Below are 24380 nucleotides of genomic sequence, written 5' to 3' on the forward strand. Positions count from 1 at the left end.
GAGTGGCTTGGACTCAGTGAAGCGAGTGAAGTCGAAATGATTCAAAAGGCATAACAAATACACTCAAAAAAGTAAAAATTTCCTCAAATTACAGACACAAGCAGCACTTCAAGATATCTGGTACTGTGGCTGACAACAGCCAAAAAAAGCTTATTTGTAGTGTATTAAAAAGCAGAAATAAAGTCACTGATTTCTTTTTAAACCCTACCCATGTGTGATCCTACTGTGACCCAGCATTCCACATACACTTGACAACTCTGTGGGCTTTTCTGTGCTTCTGTCACAGTCCTAAATTCCAGACTCTGTCAAAACAGGTTTATAAGTTCATTTCCATAACAGACCTGGTGTATTCAAATCTGTATAAAATACAGATGCATTATACAGGAATATAATACATGCCGATTAAGCTCATTCATAATTACAGAGGCCATGTTGCTGTCAGGCACAGAAACAGTGGGAATGATGCTGGTCAGGACCCAGACATGTCATTCTAGCTTGGCTCCAGCTCATTCTGTAACTCCCCTGGAGGTGCAACATATTTTTAGAAGCACCGAACTGATGTGTACGCTTGCATACCAGTGTACTGGTGTGAGAAATAAGTGACGGAGAAACAAGGGGAATAAATACCAGCTGAAAACATGGATACAAGTTACAGCTTTTAATATTCTGACAGTACACGTTACTATTCAGTTTCAGTACTCGTCAGTGGAGAGATAGAAAGACAAGAAGAATTACAAATGTGAACACAGGGCTGGTTAATATTCATGAAGTTTTCAACAGCTTTCCTGTACATAAACAGTCGAATATGAAGTCACTTACCTAGAATATTAAGTAATGACTGCAGTGCCAAATTCCCAACTGACTTACAGTCTTACACGACGGCATGATTGAGGTACCAGAAGAGCAATTACAACAGAGTAAAGAAAGAGTAACTTGGGCAAATCAGTAAACTTTCATAATGCGTAATCACATACGGTCTTAAACCCTGAGAAAATGTAAAGTGTGCTGGTGTCTGTGAGAGACATAAGACCATTTCCACAGTAGGAAGATTTGGTCTCTTTGTTTAATCCTTGATTGGCAATGATAATCAGTGTTAGACAGATGTGCCTCTTGCACCACCTCACACACAACTCAAGCAGATCTTCTCTTGCTGAATGTTTGCTCAGCGGTAAATTTCCATGGGGCAGGCAAAACTTTTTTTTTTTTTTTATTAAAAATAAACATTGCTGGTTTAATCCAGAATATAAAACATCCCCTCAGGGAATCTGGATTACAGCACCTCCTCCTGAACACTGCTGACTGCCGTGTGCACATTCTGCAATCAGCAACAACCAGCATCCCCACTGTTACATTATTTATAGCCAGATGTAAATATGCATTACCAAAAAAAAAATTAGTTTCTGGTGGATTTCTTGAAATATGGCGATCAATCAGTGGCAATAAAATGTGTGTTGGAAGCAATGTAAGGGTCTGAGCGAATTCGACAAGGGCCAAACTGTGCTCTTCAAATTGTTTTGATCGGAGCTTCTCTAAGGGTGTATCACACTGCACATATATAGATATGTTTCTTTATTTCTGCCCTACACTCAATCCCAATACTGATTATCTGCCCATACTATGTAAAAAACAAATCTCTATATAATACATTTGGGTTGCCCTCACGCAAAGCAAGTAAATATTAATAAATAGGCTGCAAATAACTTTATATTCTTAAATGAAACTGATTTAACTGTAACATTTTGGTGGCACATTATGACATGATTTGGTTTTCTGGACTGCTTTATTAGTTTCTTATTTTGTTAAAGGTCATTGTGCTCTAACATGCACAACATGCTCTTTTCTGTCATCTGAGTTGTTTTCATTCTCCGCTTTAAAATAGACATTCAAACCACATGCCCATTTAAGGCACATCTATGACAGCAGCACAAACCTAGCACAGATGAGTAAATACTCTTCACAAAGACATGGAATTGAATTGAGCTTTATAAAGAAATTCCACCAATTGTTTCTGCACAAATCAGTCACTGTTTTGATGTAAAATGGTCTTTTGTGTGAAAACTTAGTGGTGGCTTGTTTTTAAATAAATACTGATGACAAGAACCAGGGGTCTCAATGTCTACAACACACCTAGAGGCATTTTATTAGCTGTCTGAGCTTTAATGCTAAATGCTAATTTATTAAGTTTGAGACAATATTCTGCAATAATGTCCTCCAAAGTCCCTTTAAAACTTGACTCTTTGTTATTACCTTTGTTTACATCTGAAGGCTGACTTGCATTGAAAATCTTGTCCCAGTGTGGGAGGTGGTACTTCTTTGACCTCCCACTGGGGGTTCTTTGAGACTGTGGGGGAGCGTGATGTACCTCAGCAGCTCTGATCACACACGGCATGCTAGGCTCTGCTGCTGACAAGCAGGCTTCATATATCAGCGCAGCGTTTATTACCATGAGCTCCGTTACGCTGCCTCGCCGGCCTGGCGACTCCTGCGGCGGCCGATGCACTTGATTTAGGCCTGAGAAATTCCAGGGCCTTATTACCATCCCCTTTCCTCTGGCCCGTCGTGGCCCATCCACAGCAGCCCACTATAGGAATCTCACACATGAACATAAACACCCCTCCTGCCCCCTCCAAGCACAGAGGAAAATCTTACGGTCGCGATCGAAGAGCAAAACAAAGCTGGGTTTTAAATAACCCGAAAGCTGGATGCCTTTGCCCTACTTTCAATGCCTCTGGAATAAAAATGGTGGGGGGATCAAGGAGGCTTCCAAGCTTTGCTCCCTGAGGTAGATGGAGAGCAGAACTAAAGTGAGTTGGGTGGGCACATGCTGCAGAGCAATGGAAAACAGCTAATTTGAGTACAACAAGGTGATGAGACTTGCTTGAACTCTGTAATGTGTTTTTATTTCTCCTTTTAGCCTAAAATAAAAGCTTATCCACTACAACCTATTACATTCGGAACGTCGAGGCGAAGATTAAGCAGCTTTTAACCTTAACACCTTAGAAGAGCAGCCAGCTCCGGGCTCCTAAATTTACTCCATGCATGCACAAGCATGGATTTTCTCTGCTTATCTAAGGGTCATTTCCAACCTAGGTCTCTCTGCCCTCTGCTGAGTGTAGGTGCAGAGTACTTACTCACTATTGGCAGTTGTACAGACTGATTATTCCAAAATACCCTGGATTTCTTCGGAATGCTCATATTACATATTTCATATGTAAACATCCTTGGGGTTGGAAAAAGTAGAAAAAGTATAAGCTGTTTCCTGCTAACATGTTTCCTCTGGTCAAGCTGCCCGCCCCCCCGTAAGATTAAGATACTGATCCATCTATAACTATGGACGGACACTGAAAGCCTCAGACCAGACTACACAAACAGCAAGGGTTCTGTAAATACCAGCGATTTCAAATAGATTTTAATCACTACCATATGCTACTGTCCAAACATACTGAACACAGCCTGGACTCAGCTCTACAGTAAGCTCTCAAAGCCATTATTAGAGGAGGTAAAACCATATAATATCATGTCACAACAGCCCACTAACTGCACTCCAAACAGTCCTTTTGGGAGTGCTATGAATTTATTGCTGTTTTACTGCTTTCAGGGCAGGCACAAATAAGTCCACTATATTTTCATTCATATTTATTAGGAGAACCATTATAGCGATGTTTATTTTGTGCAGCAGGAGAAGAGCAGGAAGCGTCTGGCAAGGCTGAATGAATTTCTCAGACACAAGACCAGAGTTATAAAAAGACACTCACAGAGGAAGATTTTAGAGATTTTAAGCTTTGAAAATTTGGCTTATTGCCAGTATTCAGAAGGGCACTGCTGAACAGAATTAGTTTAAACAGTCTACCAGCCACTGGGAACAATACGACGGATTTATTGAGAAACTGACTGATATGTTGTATCATTCTAGCAGGGCCAGGTACAACTTATCAGTTTATCAATAAATCTGGGAACACTTATGACATGTTAGGCCATTGATGCAACATGAGCAGCCATGGCTGATAAAGTTTTACATAAACCATAGCTTTAAAATGACGAACGAACAAAAGAGTACTGAATATGGACCAGTCAATATGCAGTCTGTTTATTCACAGTTATGAATGCTGTTGATAAGGCATCGTACGTATTAAACAAGGCTTTGGTTCAGACATCAGACCTTGGGCAAGATTTATAGCACTACTTTGAGCCTCTATAAAATGATTCGGTTGTAATTGACTCCATAACATGTATTAAAATCATTGATGTAAACTTAAATAAAGGTTGTGTGCATAAGCTTGTGGGAACTTACGCAGAGCGGCCCTCGACGTCAAGTTTTGTTGGGATGATACCCTTCTTACTGAGTACACTTGCAACTTTCTCCACCTCCCCTCTTTCTACAGCCTTCATCAACCTGTCATCATACTTATTCCAGTCTGTGTTCTGAGAGAGAGAGAGAGAGAGAGAGAGAGAGAGAGAGAGAGAAAACAAAATATTATTTTACATAGGTCATAAAGCCTGCTCAACAACTACATACACAAATGAAAACATTCACGTTTCAAAAAGCAAAACTTCAAAAGAGAACATCATGCTTAGCTTTCACTATTTAACCAAACTATGCCCTCAGCGCTAAAGGGTGTGTGTCAGTAACTGATTCACTGCAAATATCCGTCAGAAATATCTCTGCTCACAATTCCAAGGAATGGAATGGAATTCCGTGAGACCAGTTTATCAACAATAAAGGAACCTGCAAAAGCACTCATCTGCATGGAAAATAGGAGCCTAATGAACAGGCCAAAGTATCTCAGAAATATTTTGGGGCAAATGCCTCATGTGTGCTTTTAAAACAATGGCAAAATCAAACTGAGTGGGAAAAAAGCAAGTTGACAACACGTTAAAACAAGTTGTTAAATCCCCGAGGCTGCAAATATCACTCCAAATCAGCACTGTGTTCTCCAGTAACATTGTGGTGCATTCCAGAATTCCTTGCAACTATGGAGAAAGCCATAAGTCACGCTCCCCTAGTGGGTCAGTGTCTCCACACACACACACAGCAACTTAAGATACACAAGGGCCCAGATTTATTTATTTTTTATTTTTTTTAAACATGCAGTTGGTCAGTCAACCATTATATCTGCCTGTACCACAAATACAAATATGTGCACTGCTTTTCTTCTATGTATGAGAAGGAAAGGGATCAGGGACCACAGTAACAAATCTATTTACATGATGCCAGTGTGTAATAATAAAAAACACTTCTTTGAACTAACATCTTGTACTTGAAAACAGCCTCCAACTACAACTAATACTTTTTATTTAAAGATTTGGTGGGATACCTACGAAATACATTGAGGTGCATTTGAGCCATCGACTCATGGTGCTGGAGAATGCTGGTCCTTTTACGCAGCTGTATTGAAGAGGTATTTAAAAAATAATAGTAATAAAACCCACTAAAAGTTTTCTTCTCTTTTTCCTGTCAAAGGAAAGACCGCACTCTGCCAGCGAGTGTGTTTGTGTTTTATCTTCCTCAGTAGAGTCCTGTGCTCCAGCGGGCTGCCTGCGCCTCACTGAGTCCCGGTAAACCTCGGCCGAGCGTGTGCTCTCCTCCCCGTCCCACAGCCTCTTCTAGCGCTCTCATCACGCCTCCGCAGATACACGCACACACGCCCCAGCTGAGAGCTGCTGTGGAGCACAGGGGCCAGCCCTGGAACAGCAGCTCCTCCTCTGGGCTTCACTTTCACTTTTTCTGTCCTGTTCTCTTGCTTGGTTTTAGGCTGAAATAAGGCTGTCCTCCTTTTCTGCAGAGTCCAGAGCAGTCCTCTTTTTTTTTTTTCCAGCCCCCCCCCTCGCTCTGTCTCTCAGTCTTCACATTCTCTCCGCTCCGGCCTCCTGTGCTCCTTTCCTCCCTCTCCACGCCAAATGGCAAGATAGTCAAACCCCTGGCAGTAAATATGTGATCTCCTCGAGGTCTAAAATATCCTAGTAAACAACACGCGGATGGGCCCTTCCACTGGACACCTCTTTATTTTTTGACCCTCCAACCTTTCTCCAATGACCGATCAGGGACGGGGCGCTAAGAATAAACTGCCCCAACATGCTCGGCCCATGAGTAACTGCCACTGCGGTGGAGCGAAGACAGAAGCAAGGCTTGCCAAGCAGGACAACGCGCACCCTCACACACATTTAGGCAGACTTGTTTTTATCCAACATCAGGACCTGATGTCATACAAGTCTCATGCACAACACAAACACAAAAATGAATATTGCAGCAGAATGGTTTCCACAATTGTTTAAGAGCTTTACAGATCTCACCACGTATAAAGGAACCATTGAAAAGGGTGTCAATATATTCTTCAAATGCCTGTTAACTTTACACAATGTCAAATTTTCCACTCTGTTTTGAAATAAAAGCTTACATCATGCACTGTCTGATAAACTCACTGTGGTGGGACCGTCTGACACTTTTAGTTAGGGAATGTAATGATGAACTTATGCTGTGTTCTTTTGTTTTCCACAGATCTATAAGGAAAGTTTACAAATATTAACCTCTCCTCCTGGACAAGAGAATGTAATGTACGTTTAGGGAACAACTGTTCATTAAAACCACTGCTGGACCTATAAAAGATACATTTACACTGTTTGTAGCTTTAGTGACAACAACATGCCTCCATGGTACCTTTTCTTCTGAGAGTGTACCTTAGCAGAACATGCCATTTACTAATCAGTCCCCATTGGGACATCACCCTGCAAGAGTGCATCCTTGCACATTCATGATAAAATGCATAAAAAGTGTGTGTTTTTGAATGAAGGACACTGACCTATATCAGGATAACACACACACACTGTTACGAAACCAACAGGTTTCATTCCAAGAAGCATAAAGGGATGTTCCTTGTGTACACAAACAAAGCATATTGCTGGGACAAACATTGTAGGTTTTCCAGTTTATCTACAAAGTCATGACTATTTTTGTCCTAAAAATGTATAGAAACAAACACACAGACCCCCACAGGTAGAAATATAGATTACAAGTCCAAATCTAAAGTGGACTACTGGCAGAAGAGTAAGAAGAAAGCTACAGCATCACGCAATCTGTGACACCTCATGCTGGAAGAGTGTGAGGCTCGCTGATCCAGCCACACGGTAGCAGGGTTAGGTGTCTGCTCCTTTACAATCAGCTGTCTGGAACAGAGCGTCTGAAAGCCCCCCTCTCGTTCTGCACTATGATGGTAAACACTGTGCATGAGATCTATTTCCATCAGGAAGACGTCACCTTTTAATTTAGAAGGTGAAAAAAGAGGGAGGGGGATGTGTTTAATTTACACAGTGTGCAGCAGCAAAGGGATGCTCGGGTTTCGTCCTCCATCCGAGTCTGAGAAGAGCTGGCTGAGTGGCAGCAATATTCAGCAAACGTGTGAGAATCTCATACACGGAACGGCTGAGACACGTATGAACCGGGGCTGGCAATTTCTAACCTGCTCTGCAACCTGGAGACAAAGGAACAGAAACGGAGGCATGCGTGTGACCACTCACAGAAATAAACATGTATATGTGGGTGTGTATTTTTGTTTTTGTCTTGCTGAGAGGAGTGTGAGTGATGGCACAGAAGCGTTTATAGCCTATTCACTCAATGTCACTTTAAATCTGTGACACATTGTAGTCACCCATATTAAGTAGAGGGAGATTATTGGACGTGATGAGTCATGTGTCGATTGTTCCAGAAACACGGCAGGACAGGAGTAGCAGGTGCCTATTTACATAAGAATGTTCCAGCCTTAAAAGAAGTTAAATATGTGCATATATAGCGTCTTTGGAGTAAAACAATCTATTAAACAAATAAATGGAAGTATTGACAGTGAATATTTGTCTGTAAAACAATCACAACAAACAAAGCACAGTGACAAAGTGCACATAGTGTTTCAAACATCCCTTACATCCATTCCCCTAAACATATTACAATATTATTAACTCAATAAATATTCTGAAACCATGCAAAAGGATAAATGTTTCATTGGAGAAATTATGAAGTCCCTATAGCAACATCAAACAGCTCATTTCGTTTCTGACATTGATTGTAAACTAATGTATGTATATGTTTACATGTGTGTTCTGAGGTCACAAATACACCAGAAATACACCTCATGACTCACTAGTTCTCCGGTCTGTGTTTGTCACAACCTCAGCTCTGCAAACAGGAAACAAACAAAGTGCCATGGACATAGGAATAAGTTAAAAAAGAGCTTCTGAAGGTGCGCTGAAGGGAGGGACACGTTTGCCCCACTGCGGAGTTCAAACATCAACAATCCGTCTGCAGAATCGTATACGGCACCTTTAAATGACATTCCTCCTGAAGGCCAAAACCTTTCATTTGCACTTCAAACTTCAGTCGCATAATTTAAATTTACCAATGGCCATTACTAATATCTTGTTCGTTTACTTTTTCATACTGAAAGTCAGGTGTGATTTTCCTCCACCTAAAATTTTACCTTTCGGAGAACCAACAGTAGATCGTACAGTACTTTCTCTTCTATACACTCACACAGGCTTATCTCTACTAGACCTACTGTTTCTAACCACCCGGAAAAATTGAGTTTCAGCCAATATTCTCAAACTAGCGAGTGCTGTGAGTGTGAGATTAGTGGCAGGCGTATGATATCACACTTGGTTTCCAATACTACAGGTCACACAACCTTACCTGAAACAAAAAAGGAAGGTAAGCTTTGGAGATGCATTTGATGGCAGCAGGGTCCTCTGTGTGCCCTCAGAGGAGTTCTAATGAGTTCTAATGAGGCAAAACCCTTTACAGCAGCAAAATGACCTTAAGGAATGCAGTGATGTTTTATTCTTCCTTTTTTATACTTCACTTCCCGTCTGTTTAAGAAGTGAATCAGCTTTTTACAGCACAGCACCTGTTGGTGCTGGTTTGATTGTGGTTTAGAGAGGGTTTTAAACAATAGGTACCATGTAAGGTAAGGCTTTAATTAAAAATCCAGGGTGTTGCTCCATACTGAGATAAGTAAGTACAGGTTGGGCCTAGAGCCAGACTCTCAGACAGGCACAAAAGAAGGCAAAGGCATAGGTGTGAACGTGAATACGAAGAGAGCTGTGTCTAATGGCTTTACACTGCTCCTGGTGGTGGGACTATATGTGAAGTGATATTATTTTCATCTTCCATTTTTATTAAGATTTATTTATGAAGATGTCATGCTGCTCTTGATGGGTATCAGCTTTAGAATGAATCACATATAGGAATGAAAATTAAACTGATTTAATGTTCTAATGTTCTAAAAAGGCTCATAGACACTTTTCCAATTTGAAGTCTATCAAATAAAAATAGCTTATGTTATACAAAGTATGATCTCTGGATTAGAAACACTTGTATCTCCACTCATTGTCCATTTTATCAACTCCACTGACCACACAGGAGCACTTTTGTAGTTCTACAACTACAGACTGTAGTCCATCTGTTTCTTTGCATATCTTCTATTCCCATTCTACCCCCACAGGACCACCCCAGGTGGATCATTCTCGGTGCCGCAGTGACTCTGACGTTGTGGTGTGTTAGTGCGTGTTGTGCTGGTACGAGTGGATCAGACACAGCAGTGCTGCTGGAGTTTTTAAACTCCACTCACTGCCTGCTTCTGCAGTTTATGTTGGTCGTCCTCTAGTGCATCACCAGTGGACTCAGGATGCCGCCCACAGGAAACAGCTGGCTGGAAATTTTTGTTTGGTGGCCAGCAGTGACACTGAGGGCTTTAAAAACTCATGTCACCCTGCTGTGTCTGATCTGCTGATTCAGAGTATATTCATTCATTCATTCATTCATTGTCTGAAACTGCTTATCCAGTTCAGAGTCGCGGTTCAGTGTATATTCATATCGAAAAAGCAAAATGGTGAGTGTGTGCAACAGTGAAATTATTGCATGTAACAATTTCTAATCATTTAAGTAAATAAAATTTAAAAATAGGTGACTGTAAGAAATAAGACAATGGCACAATGACCTCAATCTTTAATTGTTACTATGTGGTAAATACACACTAGTAGTTATACTTGTTTGTAATTTATCCATCTTGTCTTATCGTATATATTTTCTATGACACATTAAGTTCAGTGCTCTTTAAGTACATGAAGCATACAGTGAATATTTTGATGCTGTTTATGACAGTAATTTTATTTAAATTTATTTTCATATTACTAATATTACTATTACCTTTTGCTGCGATATAAGACTAAATCACTAGTGTTCACTAGTGGCAGTTTTTTTTTGCTGTAATTGTGGGTTAGATGCAGATTTAAGTGGAATGTGTTATAATGTTTACACGCTCAGCTTAGACAGGTGTGATGAGCTCTGTCTCTAGCTGCTGTCATCCAAAGTCAGTCATTGGCTGCCAGGCTGTCTGGGTCATCCTACAGGCTATAGTTCAGTCCATTTCAACACCTTCCAAACCAGAACACCCCCCACCACCACAACCCCACCCACACAGCCCCATCCATCCTTTGGCAATGTCAAGCGAACTGTACTTAATGGGCCTATATATCCTAACACATCTGAGACGACTGCAGACACCTGAAACCAGACGCTGCAGTAGAAGGTCATGGAATGTTGTGTGTCATATGTGCTGTTAGAAAGTATAAATATCAAAGAAAAAGAAAGTATATCGTGTGTTCAGCACTTTCTTTCAGCAGCAAATCCTCTAGCCAACAGTTCACTTAAGAGTATATGGTGACAACCATGAATTACGCACGTCATGAGTACGAGACGTGATCTTAGATCACTTCTCAATCAGACCTCACTCAACAGATCGTCCTCGTAGACTCACAACCTGCAGCTAAAAAACAGGTTCCAACAGGAGCCCATTATCTTTCTCTGTGCTCATTTCTCCAGATTACTCATGTCAGGCTCTCCCCCGTAACAGCAGCAGCCACACAGCAGCCAGGACTGGTCCAGTGAAGCAGTGTTGCAACTGCCAAAGATGGAAAGCCCCCAGACGCATGAGTATTAGGAAGAGAATTCAGCCCCCCAGCAAGAACCGCCCCAACCCCTGAGGAGGTGAGAGTCTCACAACATTGAGAAAGTTTGAGAAAAACACTACATTCTCCAGTGACTAAGAAGGGCAGAGGCTAACACGAGAGAGAGAGAGAGAGAGAGAGAGAGAGAGAGAGAGAGAGAGAGAGCACAACAGCACGAGACAGAAAGCAAGAGCATGAGAGAGAATATGCAAAAGAGAGAGAGAGAAACAAGGGCAAGAGAGCATGCAAAAGAGAAAGAAAGAGAGAGCGTGAGAGAGAGAGAAAGTCAGAGAGGGCAAGAAAGAAGGCAAAAGCAGGAGTGAGAGAGAGAAAGCAAGAAAAGGAGAGAGAACTCGCAAGAAAAAAAAAAAAATTACGTGATGTCAGGCTGAAAGGAACCAGCTAGAACGATTGACAAAAGATGAGGAGGGAACATGTTTATTTTCCCCTCTTTCTCTCAAAGCCAGAGCAGGCCTTGAGAGATCCTGTGAGCATGACGAGGATTCGAGAGAGATCAGTCAGGATGTATCCCATCACCGCTGACGCCACATCAAACGGCTCTCGCAGCTGGACTTCAGCAGCCTAAAGCGGACCTACACCACATCCGCTCACACTGCCGAGCCACCCAGGCAAGCTCTAATGCCTGGTCCAAACTACAGGATTTTAAAAATCCTAACCGATGTTAAAAACGGACACACCACCCATGACGATATTTTTTAGACGGTTCTGTGCTTGACTGTTGTCAATCCTCAAAGCCCTCACACAGCACTATCCACCTTAACAAAACATCACACACTCGGAACGCTCACATCCCACACACAGCTCCAGTCCTCAAAATCTCAAGTGTATTTCTCGCAAACTGGAGTTAAACAAATGGTGAACAGCAGAGAAACCATAGCCCTGGCTCGGTTCTTATTGGTTTAGATTCTTTCAGTCATGATGCTATCTTTATGTTTCACACCCGAGAGTCAGTGTCCACACCACACTGCAGAAGATTGCGTGAGTTTGGTTGGACTATGGATTCTCCACGCTACAGGATAATCAGGGAAGATTGTGGTTTATAATTACCAGAAATTCAGGAGACCTTTTACAGTTGTTGGGATGAGCAACTCTGCTGCAAAACAGTGTGGGCAAGGCTTAAGAAACACTAAACGTATCTACACCTGGGATGTATCTACAATCGTCACAGATAAGACGAGCTAAAAGGTGAAGCTTTTCAGACCTTGCTCTCATTGAAATGCAGAGTAGGGCATAGATTTACTGGATGTTAGATAATTAGATCCACTGTTGACAAGTCTATTTTAGGGCACGATAGATCATGTAACATATGGATGGTCTTGACTCCGTGATAAGTTTCTTGTAGTGCAAAGCTCAGGTACATGACTGGTTTATATATGTTTCAAGGGCAAGGTCAGGGTGATATTACATGAATGATTAGTTTCCAAATAAGACTTTATTTTACATGTTTACAGTAGAAATAAATAATGATTTATCAATGTGTGATGGTGAAAGATGCAGAATATACATTTTTAAAAATTAATTACAACACAATTTGTCCCATAAACATTTCCCAACAAATCTTGCCAAATAATCTTCATCTAAATATAATATTTACATTCAAAAGCCAACACAGATGAGGCCATGAAAGATAATGGAGCACTAAGGTTATATTTAATGGGCCAATAAATCAGTTTATGGACCTCAAACACAACAAATGTGTAAGCTCTAGAGCCTAATGCCATGCCACAGCTAAACTAGCCACCCACCGCTAACGCCCCAGTGGTGTCAACAGCTGCAGTGTAGCGATTGTGGGTTTGTTGATGTTAGCCATTAATGCAGTGCGCTAAATTGCACGGTGGGGACGAAGGGCTAACCTGTGATTAGTGAGTGTACTGTTGTAAGTGGGAGCTATTTCCAGGCTCACTGCTACACTGGGACCACAGGCAGCTAGCTAAAGTGCCTGTCGTTATGCAGCTGGCTAAATGGATGCTTTAATTAGACATCCCCAGTGAGGTGGCGTCTGCTGATGATCGTGGCCAAGTGTGCACACAGCCGCCTGTGTGTTGGTATGCTAAAGAAAGACAGTGGGGAGCTGGGGAGGCCTGTGTGTTGGTATGTAAACTAGCTGAGGAGAGACAGCTATAGGCTATGTGCCATTTCCAATGACCAATATCCATGCATGCAAACATGACGGACGGGAGAAAAAGCGGAAACCAATTTGTCGAGGTACACTGCTGCCATGGCAACAGTGAGACCAAGGTGCCAGACACAGGATGCACCCAATATTCTCGTAATGCAATCATCACCTAGCATTATGTAGTGTTAAAGTGCTTGGTTAATCACGTCACAGCTTCAACAGTGATATTTTTAAATTCTGAATCATAGTTGATGAAGCAATAATAAAAATATCTTGCCAAATATGCATCTTATGAACTTGTAAATATCAAATTTTGAAAGTTTGAACATTTCACAAGTTGTGTGTGTGTGTGATTTGATCTTTGTGCCAAAGTGAAGTTGTTGAATTATACATGTTTGTTTTTGACCATAAATGCCTACTGTGTTCAAATGATCAGCCACCAGTGTGCACCTGTTATTGTAGCACGGCATCTGGCAAAACACCAAATCGCTGGAGGACAAACAAGCACTCTTCTGGGCCCTTCATGATTGTCGACTCCTCCATCATTACATGAAATAAGGTTAAGGAGTCCCCATCTGCAGATCCCCAAGATAGCTCCTGTCTGCTTTACTAAAAGTCTGACGGAGTAAAGCAGAGTCAAATATCCATTAATATAGATGTCCATCTGCCTGCGGTTGTCCATTAGTCTCACTGTTACTTTCACACACCCCCGGTGGGAGAACCCAAGTTTCATTTTCTGCATTATGGAGGGCGTTTGTGCACACACTTTCACTTAGTGAGTCAGAAAGCACTTTCCCCAAGTCTAGACAGCTGTTCATTCACACTGGCTAGATCTGACCTTTGACCTCAGGGGTCACGGTGTCCCACTTGATATTTTTTCTTATTTCCGGAAGTTGAGTTCTAATCAGAAGGATCGGTATTCCCAGTGAACGTCCTCTGCCCTTCTGTAGACCACAGCCAGGCCTCCGCTAACCGATCACACTAGGGCACATACATAAGGAGAACACATTGGGTTTAGAAATACACCACAACAGCAGGTTACTCAGCGAGTCAGTGGCCACACCTGCCAGGGCTCTATAAGAACAAGTCTTCAGACGGAACTGATTAACTTTTACACCGGCGGAAAGTGCTCTCCACAGTGCCGTGTGACCAGGAGCCTCAAAGAGTGCAACTGAACATAAACAAATAAGGTAGCAAGGCGCTAATCAGAAAAATGTCTGTGCAAAATATATTAGCAATTCACTACAACACATTGTATTCACATATATGGAAAATGAGCTGTGCCCACATGAAAGGCACCTTCTTAGCCCAGTGAATGTGAGCTTTATGCGAGAGTCAGAAATTAATACTTTCAAGACCAAAGAGGGGAAGAGAGAGAGAAAAAAGCAAGCTCCAGTTGCCTAAAGTCATTTACATTTACTCATTCAATTAAAAATAAAATGAAAAATATGGAAATTATTTGTACATAAAGCTTTAATCCTAAACAAGTCAAACAAAGGCCAAGAGAGACATTAAAAGCACGAGAAATGAGAACGATTTCAACCAAGTCAGAGTTCACTGTGGGTGGCAACATATCAGGATGCTTTGCAAGTGGAGGGGGGGGGGGGGTTATTGGGGTCCGGCGCCACTCAGACCAACTTTACTGACACTAGAGACCCCTTCTGTCTCAGACTGCTCTCAGCACATAATGAGCAGAGGAGTACATTACACACCAAGGAGCTCAAAACACAACACACACAAACAGCCCCCCTTTATCTCCCCAATCTTCTTTAACTCTAAACAAATTAAAGACCGTCCATCCTGTGTCAGAGGGTAAAGTTGTAAAGTTAAACATCACAAACAAACTCTTCCAAATTGTCTGTTACTCAGCGTGAGAGACTTCTTTTTTGTGCTGCTCCAGAGAGCGTAGTGTGGAACCAAATCCTGACTATACAGGGGAACTGGCACACTTTTTCTAAATACCATCACTGCTCAACTTGAGCTCACATTAAACTCAAAAGATGACCATCATAATGCACTGTTAAAAATGTTAACTACATCAATTCAAGCAAGACTTTTGTTTTTTCTTGCGAAGGAAATGTCTTAGTCATTTTGGGTTAAAAAGTTAGACTGATATGAATTTAATTTACACAGAATGCAGAGTTAATCTACTCAGTGATGCCCTTCAAACAGGTTCTTGCACCTGTTACAGAAACAATTCCCATGTGGTTGAAAGAAAAAAGTGGTTTGTTGGGTATTGAAAAAAAGAACAAAGCAGCTGGACCCAGCCTTTAGAGCCTGTGGGTACCAACCTTCAACAAACTGTCACAAGAGCAGAAAAACACTGTCAAATGATCCATCTTCACTCTTGTCAGCTTTCTTTGTTATTAAAATTAATAACACCGCATAACTATTAAATCAACTTCACACCCTAAACTACGAGTCTATTCACTTTTGTTAACATCGAAAATATAACGATCTCAATGACAGCTCCACCCTCTAGTTTGTGAAATTAGTTTTTTCATGTGAAGTGAAAATTGCACTGAGAATTTTGTTTAGACGTCAGCTTATTATTATTATTTATAGATTTGTAAAACAGAATTCTGAAATAACATTTTCAAACACTGCAACACTACAACAAACAGAATCCACAACATTTAATATAACTGAGGGGTGGCAGATGCTGTAAAACTTAGTGTTGAATTAATAACATTGTCATGCTCACGTCAGAGCAGGGGAAGGAGAGATTAATTATACGAATTGGAAATCGCTTCTATCGAGTTTGCTGTGATGGAGAATTTGTTAAGAGTGTTCAGATTCCTCTGAAACGACCTTGCTTGTTCTTGTTTCTGCAAAGTCATGGAGCTGAAAATATCAGAGGGAAAGGAGTCACACATTTCATATATTTCAATTTTCCCACTTTCAATAAGTGAAAGATTGCATACAGAGCTGATTGTGGCAGAGAGAGAGAGAGGGAGAGAGAGAGAGAGGAAGAGTGAGAGAGTGAGAGGGAGAGAGGGAGAGTGAGAGAGAACAATAAGAGCTACAGAGAAAAGAAATATTATACGTGCTGTTGTAAAGAATTGATGTTTGCTGACGAAAAGAGATGAAACTAAGAAAAGACCACGGCTCACAAAGTGTGGCCTCACAATATTAATATCCCTCCTTAAAAATAGCCTGGAATCAAGGAGCATGCCGACATTCCTCTCTGTGTAAATAAGAAAAGAATGCACTGACATTCTTCTTAGTCAAACTAAGAAAGTATCCTTAACTATTACTGCATTAACAAAAGCTATGGGCAATGGATAATGAAGACATATAACAAAAAATGTACATAAAAAAACACATACTAATGAACTGGGAGGAAGAGCATAAACTAGAGGAAGAAGGAAATGCTGTAGGTCATTTATAGAAGAGAAAATGAACATCACCTTAAAAACATTAGGTATAAATGAGATATGAGCGTAGGATGAACATGTTAACTATTATAAAAAGAAACCCTCACTAACAGGGATTTAAAAAATTGCTCATACAACTGCATTTGTAAATCTGTGAGGAGAAGCCAATCCTTAGTTAAGAAAAACAAACTGCAGGCTCAGACTTGTCTCTAGATAGAGCTTCTCCAGTCTGTGCTCCTTTCCAACCCACTGTTCAGATTCCTTCTAATCCCACTAATGTGTGTCTCCCTCTTTCTACCTGAGGGAAAAGTGTTAGACACAGTATGGCAAGCCGTTTTAACATTAAATAGCTCGTCTGACTATATTTAATTAAATACTGGATATCTACACAAGAGTTTTGACTAGTAGCAGTTACATTTTGACCAGTCAGAATGACAAAGTAAGACATATGTATTTACAGTCTGACTAGTAAGAACAGTAATTTAAGATATCAGAAATACATAAAGTGAATAAGTTCAAGATATCTGTAATTTATTTGAAGATATCTAGGATTTCGGATATCTACAATAGTCAAAACAAAAGGTAAGATCTCTCTCATTTACTTTGCAGATCTCTCTAACGTTAATCCAATCACACGATTTAATGTTAGACTTGCTTTCCACAGATAGTTCTTCGGCCTCCTTTGACATCATCCACTAATGTTTCTTAACAAACAATCCAATCCACCTCAAATTCTTTAGAACTAATGTTATACCTTCTCTTTCCTCTAGAGGGCAGTATTACTACCCAACACATCACCATCCCAGTGTTCTGGATTTAACAGCAGAATTTATTAAGATGCAACAGTAAGATGAAACATTGCTGACATTTAAAAAGCTAAAGTTGTGGGATACATTTTCTCTCTGCGCCTTCATCTGTAACAAATGACCCATATTTTTAGCTGTGCCCTGAAATGGTACAACTAAATTAAATATTTACAGACTGTGAGAAATCGTAAGATTTATTAGAGTGTCAGCGGTTCTTCGGTTCTACTACAGTGTGTTTCTGCACTTTTTTGTGGTGCTTAGTGCCTTGACATCAGCAGAAGAGTATTTTTGTTGCTGTGATGGAGCCCCATGCCAGCGTATACACTGCAGTCAGCAGCATCAAATCAGCAGCACAGCGATAAGCCGAAGCCCCCCCGAGACAGCCAGACGCTGCTGTTGGAAAGCCCACCAGGTTTATAATCCCCTCTCCCCAGGAAAACGCCCCGAGTCTGGGCCTGCAAATGTGTTCAAAACCCAGGAGCACTATGGGTCTACACTTAAATGTCCAAGTCTTATACCACACATTAGTCTCTAAGGCCTTAATAAAAGAGGTCTCACTATATGTTTGGGTTATGGCCGACAGATGTTTATAAGATGTATTAAGAGAAGTCATGGATGACTACTGACCTCTATCATTTGTTTTTATTACACAAAATCTTCAAATAAATTTGACAATGCCTTATTGGTGCGGTTCATAGACGTTGTCTGCAGCACCCTGCTTATAGTAGATGAGGATGATTTCAAGCCTGTCATATTCACAGCACACAAATTACATGCCTTTTGCATCCAGACTACAAATGTAATTTATTTTTTACTGTTGAAATTCATTAAAAAAAAGGCAATTTCTTATTGAACAAAATATTTTTAAAAATCACATTTACTGTGTAATTATTACAAGTGACATTCATTACGGCTCTGATTCATTTGCCTTGCTTCCTGCACACCACCCCCCAACTCCAGGCAATACCTCTGTACCACTCAGTTTGGGAACCCCTGTCTTATTGGAAGACTTGGAAGAGCAGAATAAATAGATGGCACTTTAACCAATTTGCACAACACCACCCACCCACACACATACTTTGGGCTTGAAACTCCCCTACTCTCTTCTCACTCCCACCTATTTAGCTGACCTCATGGGGGGGGGGGGGGGGCTATAGGAGGATGTGTACACCACACACACATACGCACGAGTTCACAAGAGCACATGCATTCAAACACACTCTCTTCTCCAATTCATGCTCAGCTGCTAGAGAACATGGGCCCACTTCCACAACAGGCCATGGGGACAGAGACATCAACAGCACAGATTCACAAACAGCCATGTGGCAAAACTCTACATACCCCACCCCCATACACACTCTACACAGTGACACAGACAGACACCCTCAGTAATCCTCTTCATTCAGAGAGATAATGGCTCCAGCTAAGCACAGACAGAGAGAGGCTTTGTTAGGTCAATTCAGCAGGGAAGGGCCAGATACTTTTCTGATGTTTTCTTAAACGGGAGTCATGTTGCTTTCTACAACTACTCTGAGCTTCAAAGCAGGTCCAATACTCGACACTGGTGAATATAAGTGATAATTCTTTACTCATCTATCCACCTCTGCAGGGCACAAAATCAGCTTTCACCCATGAAAGGCTCAAACATATGCAAAGATCGCACTGAAAAACCCAAACAATTTTCCAGAACATTTTATTCATCATAAGAATGCTTGATATAGTACAAACTGTCGAGCAGCCGTCTCCAAGCACAACCTCTCAATCCACTGGCCTCATGAGATTTCAATATGACTGCCATTTCTGTATCATTCTGCAAACAAATTTTTCCTACACAGTTCCACATTAATATTCACAGTAAAGGATCAATTTGCCTCCAAACTCACTCTTGCACACAAAAACGTAATTGTATTCTATAAGAAGCTCATCACTTTAGGCGAATTCTGTCGTTCCTGGTTCAACAACTAAGCAAAAAAAAATATATAACCAAATTACAGTTCCTGCCTCCAACTGAATTGCATTTAACCTGGCAACCCCCAAAGAGAATCTCATTTTTAAAATTACGCCCACGGACCATGAGCAAAGCTTTCTGTGTCTCGGCCAAACTGAGCGTGTATTTAATCCAGTTTATTTTAATGTTTGGAAAGCACTATATTAAAACTCAAACTGCTTTTACGTTCAGACAACTTTCTAACTTTTGACAAAACACTCCCATACTACTCTAATTCAGTCAATTTTTCAGCTACACTCACCAACATTGTCAGATGTAGGTACACCACGCCCCCCCACCATATCAAATTCCAGAAATGTAGAACATCTTTCTGCTCTGCATTTATTGTAATGAGGGGCCTAGGGTGGGTGAGGTCAACAAAAACGGTCTGAACTGCCATTTTCAACTAAATATTTCCTTCTAAAGTCTTTGTACTTTCCTATAGAAACTCAATTTAAACTTTTAACTGTTCAGAACACCCCCTGCTTTTAAAATTAAAAAACATTTCACAGTAGAGTCTGAGAGTTATGAACATTTGTTCTAAGGTCATGGTTTCACCCCAGGACTTACTTGTTTGCCCTGGGAGAGGTATTTCATGATGGTCACCACATCATCTCTAATGAGTAAACTATCAGCTCACTTACTGTGTATAAACATAATGAACAATGTTGGTGCGTGCAGGGTGGCAGCCAACACAGTCAGCCTGCCAAGCACATTCCACACAAAATCAATATGTGGGTATGCATTCATTAGCCTCTGAATTTTTATCCAGCTCTAGGCTTGATTCTAGCACCTCAGAACATTGAGCTATTGCTGCCTGATAAGATTCACTGAACATACTCACCGAAAAGTACTATAAATGTTTGTCACAGGTGGATAGGGCTACGTTAAAAGCATTCCAAACAGTGTTAGCGTTTGAAGTGTGATAAATGTACTTCAGACTGCCACTGATACAGCTTTTGTGTTTTAGAGACATTACATTAGATGTTTCAAAACCGCAAACATGACAATGTACAGCATCATTGTCCTGAGGTCTGAGCAATTAGAACAGACTATGCCACATTAATAAAAACAATTATTCCATATAACAATTAAAACTATTCCTACATAACGTTGCAAATATTTTATGTGAGAAACGCAGCCGAACACGTCCAAGTGTGCTGTCTTTTTAATGAAAACATTGTTGGTCCATGCTCTTTTTGCACTGACGATAACATGAATATGCTCAGAGACTGCCCTGTTGTTAACCTCAAATTAACAGGCACGCTGCTTGGTTATAACTTAATCACTGCAATTGCAGTCAAGAGGAAGGAGTTCAAAAATAAAAATGTAAGCCACGTTCTTTAAAAAGGTATTTGATGTGATTTCAAAGCTCAGTTCAGTATTTTGCTTCCATCTTCCAAAGAACTTGCAAGTTCTTTTTTCTCCTTTATCCTGCTGTGTTTTTATTATTAAAATTTTATTTCACTAGCATCAACATAAAGCCTGACCAGAATAAGCCCCGTGTTTAAAAACTCAACCTTTAAAAGGACTATTCAGGGAGAAAAGGCCTGTATCGATTGAGTGGCTGAAGTTAGAGAGAAAAACAAGATCTGGCAGAAAGCAACTCTCTTTCTCCAGAGGAGGGTCTTCATGCTGACTGGACACAGGGAGAAAAAAAAAATCCTCCAGTGATGGATAAAGTACTTTCCCTTGTTATTTCACAAAGAAAAACAAAGTGAGAGAGGCTGAAATTGAGTCTTAGGAGGGAGAAGATACACAAGACACAAGAGTAAGAGAAACAGAGTGAAAAGAGGGGGTCAGAAACTCGATATGTGGAGGGTGTATGGCACAGAATCAAAGGAAAAAAAAAAAAAAAAAAAAGAGGAAAAAAAGGAAACGGGGATGGAGTGTGTCAGAGCTAGTGATGAAAAGGAGCTGAGTCATGGTCGTATGAAGGTGTGGTGCTTGTTCAGCGGAACATGTGTGGGCAAGCAGATGAGGACGGGTTTATAAAAAAAGGTTGTCAAAATGAAATGCATGCTTTGGAAAAAGATATAATACAAATTATTTCTGCACAAACTATGAACAGATTAAGAATAATCAGGAATAAGTGTATGGTTTTGTTATATGACGTCAGGCTTCTTTAACGTTATAGCGAGTTATTCAGGTCTCACGTCATGGCACAAACACGTACAGTAATAAATAAGGCCTTCCACAGACGCAACTAACGCGGTAGGAGTCCACTGCCGGGGAGTTTAACAAAACCAACAGCCAAAAGATTAATGTGGCCAGAGCTGATGCTACATCCGACTACTTTCTTTGCTAAAGAACAAACATTATTCATACTATAATCAGCAGCATTATTTAGCATAATGTAATTATCAGCAGGTGATTAAATACAAAAATGTATATGGTAATGGTTTCATTCCTATTAGACCCTCTCTGCTCTTCTTTCAATAGGTAACTATTTAAATTGAATAACATTATTCTTTAAATGTTAGACTATATTCTTATATATATTCTTGGAGGAAGGACAGAGCATGGAGGGAGTGAGGAAGAGGGAGAGGAACTGGAGGGGCACTGCAGCAATCAAGTTTTCGTGACAGCGGAGTGGAGGGAGTGAATGGGAGGGGAGACTGTACTCTCTGGGGGGGGGGGGGGGGGGGAGATAGTGCCACAGGCTCTACAAGAACAGTGCAACATCTGGACTGCATATCACAACATTCCTCTCTTCCAGCCCACCCTTTAACACACTACTTAGGTGCACACACAAACTCGGCAAAAATAAAGCAAGAAAGCCACAAGAAGTCGAATGTTACAGCAGTTTACCATAGTAAAGGAATGTAATAAATGCAAAGAAACCTTCTGCCAAGCACGCTATGGTTGCCAAGCAACATACATGTCAAATATTACTTTAAAAATATTATATAATACTTTATATTATGAAATCTTTTGCCATATATAAAATTCAATTATTTGTTGGGGTCTATGCCTGTAAATATCATGTTCAAACAGACTGGCATTTTGACGTCGCATACAATTGGAACTACCCAAAAACATAACACCAACAGAGATTTCATACTTATTAATACTGCATCCGGTAAGGTTTGTTCTATTTTTAAAGAGTAGTGAAAACAATGACAGGGTTCTGAATACCATTAAAAGGTTATTCAAATCAAACAAAATAGCAAGGTGCCTCCCCATGCTTTGGTGGTCCTTCCTCTGCATGATTCATTATTCTAGTCAAATGCCTTTTAAACGTGTTCTTCACCCTTAATCTACATACTGAGACAGATTTAATACCTTGGGCAAAACACCAATCAAAGAAACAATAATAAAGTACATAAACATGTTTGATTATCTGAGCTATTGCTTTAATGCCATCTCTTCAAATAGGTGCCTTTTTTGGGGAACAAAAGACACTGCAACTGTTGTTTATTCTTTTGAAAAAATTTGTTTGTTATTTAAAAAAAAAAAAAAAAAAAAAAAAAAAAAAAAAAAATCACATCAGCTATTCATTGTAGGCCTGAAGCCAGTATAAGTTTGACAGCTGCTCAGCTTTCTTTGGTAACAATTTTATTGGCCCAGACTGTACGCTGAGGACTGGTGCTTGAAAGCTTCAAATCACATATTCATGCCAGGGCAACTTCAAAACGTGCTTGGACTACAACAAGGAGCTCACCATCTATGGCCTATGATCAGCAGTAGACAACAAATATGAAGAAGAGGACGTTTAGGGTACCGTCATCAGATTACATGGGCATAGCAATATAGTTCCATAGATCAGTACATTGTTTATTATGTCCACATGCAAACACTGAAATGTTGCATACTGAGGTTGTCTGTTTACCTGCATGCCATGGATAAGAGATGAAATATCTTAGCCTGGCATTATATGATACAATGGATGTTAAGCACTGCACCAAGCTATGATGAGAAAATATATTCAGATTCTTCACATATTAATATCAACTTTGATATAAAAGCACTGCTTCTTACAATCAGACAGATTCCCAATTCCAGCACATCTGGACGCAATTCATCTGCCATAGTACTGATGCAACATATCTATTGTCAGCATTAAAGCTAATGGAAAAGGTCTTCATTCACTTCAAACTTTCAGAACTGCAGTCAAGTGTACCAACTCATTTACTGTGATACAGCTGAACAGCTCGATAAAACACAGAACATTCTCCTCAAAGGAGATCAAGCCCACACAAATGCCTTAATGAAATCACTTCACCATCTCAGGCTGACATCATAGGTTTGTGAATGCTTTAAACTCCTATTCAAACAGTAGGGCTTTAAATGTAATTACTTTCTTCATTTCTTCACAGATCTGTGAAGCCTTTGGTTTAAAAATACAAAAATGAAAAAAAAACTATTGAAATGATCCCTGTGTAGCTTTAGCTCTGAGCTTTCCAACAACACATCAATCACGTCTGTAGACCAATCAGGGGCCAGGTTATGGCAATGCACATCCAAGGAGAATGGACAAATACAGACCCATGCTTCAGCCGAGCGCATTCAGTCTCAGCACCTAACTGACCAACGCAGCACGAGAGACGACTCGACGGTTTTATTTGGCAGCCACAAGCTCAACAAACTAAAATCCAAGACAATAAATATGTTTTCAAAACTTAGATTTCTTTCACTAGCTGCCTTTCTCCCACTGAGACCATGTAAATACAGGAGGGGTCTGAGAGAGGTTGCCTCGCTGTACAGCCAATCAGGGTGAAGCTCCCACCTTCCAACACGCCTGGTATTTAAAAAGGGGTAGAGAACTGGGTTAGAAACAACATTAAACAAAAGCAAAAAAGCAAATAAAATGTTAAATAAATTGCCAATTTTTTTTACTGGAAAAAGACTTTTTAAATAAACGCATTTATGTTGACATGCATTTGTTTCATTTGTTGGTTTAGTCGTGGTATTGAAATTGGTATCGAGAATTGTGGAATTGGTATCGTGACGTCCCTAATGTGGGGTATCCTCTTGACTGGGGAATTATTCATTCATTCATTCATTCATTATCTGTAACCGCTTATCCAATACAGGGTCGCGGTGGGTCCAGAGCCTACCTGGAATCATTGGGCGCAAGGCGG

General features: G+C 40.5%; 1 protein-coding gene across 3 annotated transcripts in view; it reads right to left on the reverse strand.

Annotated features, from left to right (window-relative positions):
- The window catches only part of LOC136678960 (uveal autoantigen with coiled-coil domains and ankyrin repeats-like), a 53977-nt gene that overhangs the window by 19581 nt on the left and 10016 nt on the right, over nt 1–24380 (reverse strand). For 2 of the 3 annotated variants that reach the window (XM_066657173.1, XM_066657171.1), the window contains exon 2: nt 4292–4422. In XM_066657173.1, the coding sequence (XP_066513270.1) occupies nt 4292–4422 (131 nt within the window). Of the gene's footprint in view, nt 1–4291; nt 4423–5319; nt 5583–24380 lie in introns of those variants that run through there. The other variant, XM_066657172.1, reaches the window with a different exon arrangement.

The sequence above is a fragment of the Hoplias malabaricus genome, chromosome Y, assembly GCF_029633855.1.
Source record: "Hoplias malabaricus isolate fHopMal1 chromosome Y, fHopMal1.hap1, whole genome shotgun sequence".
Classification (NCBI taxonomy): Eukaryota; Metazoa; Chordata; class Actinopteri; order Characiformes; family Erythrinidae; genus Hoplias; species Hoplias malabaricus.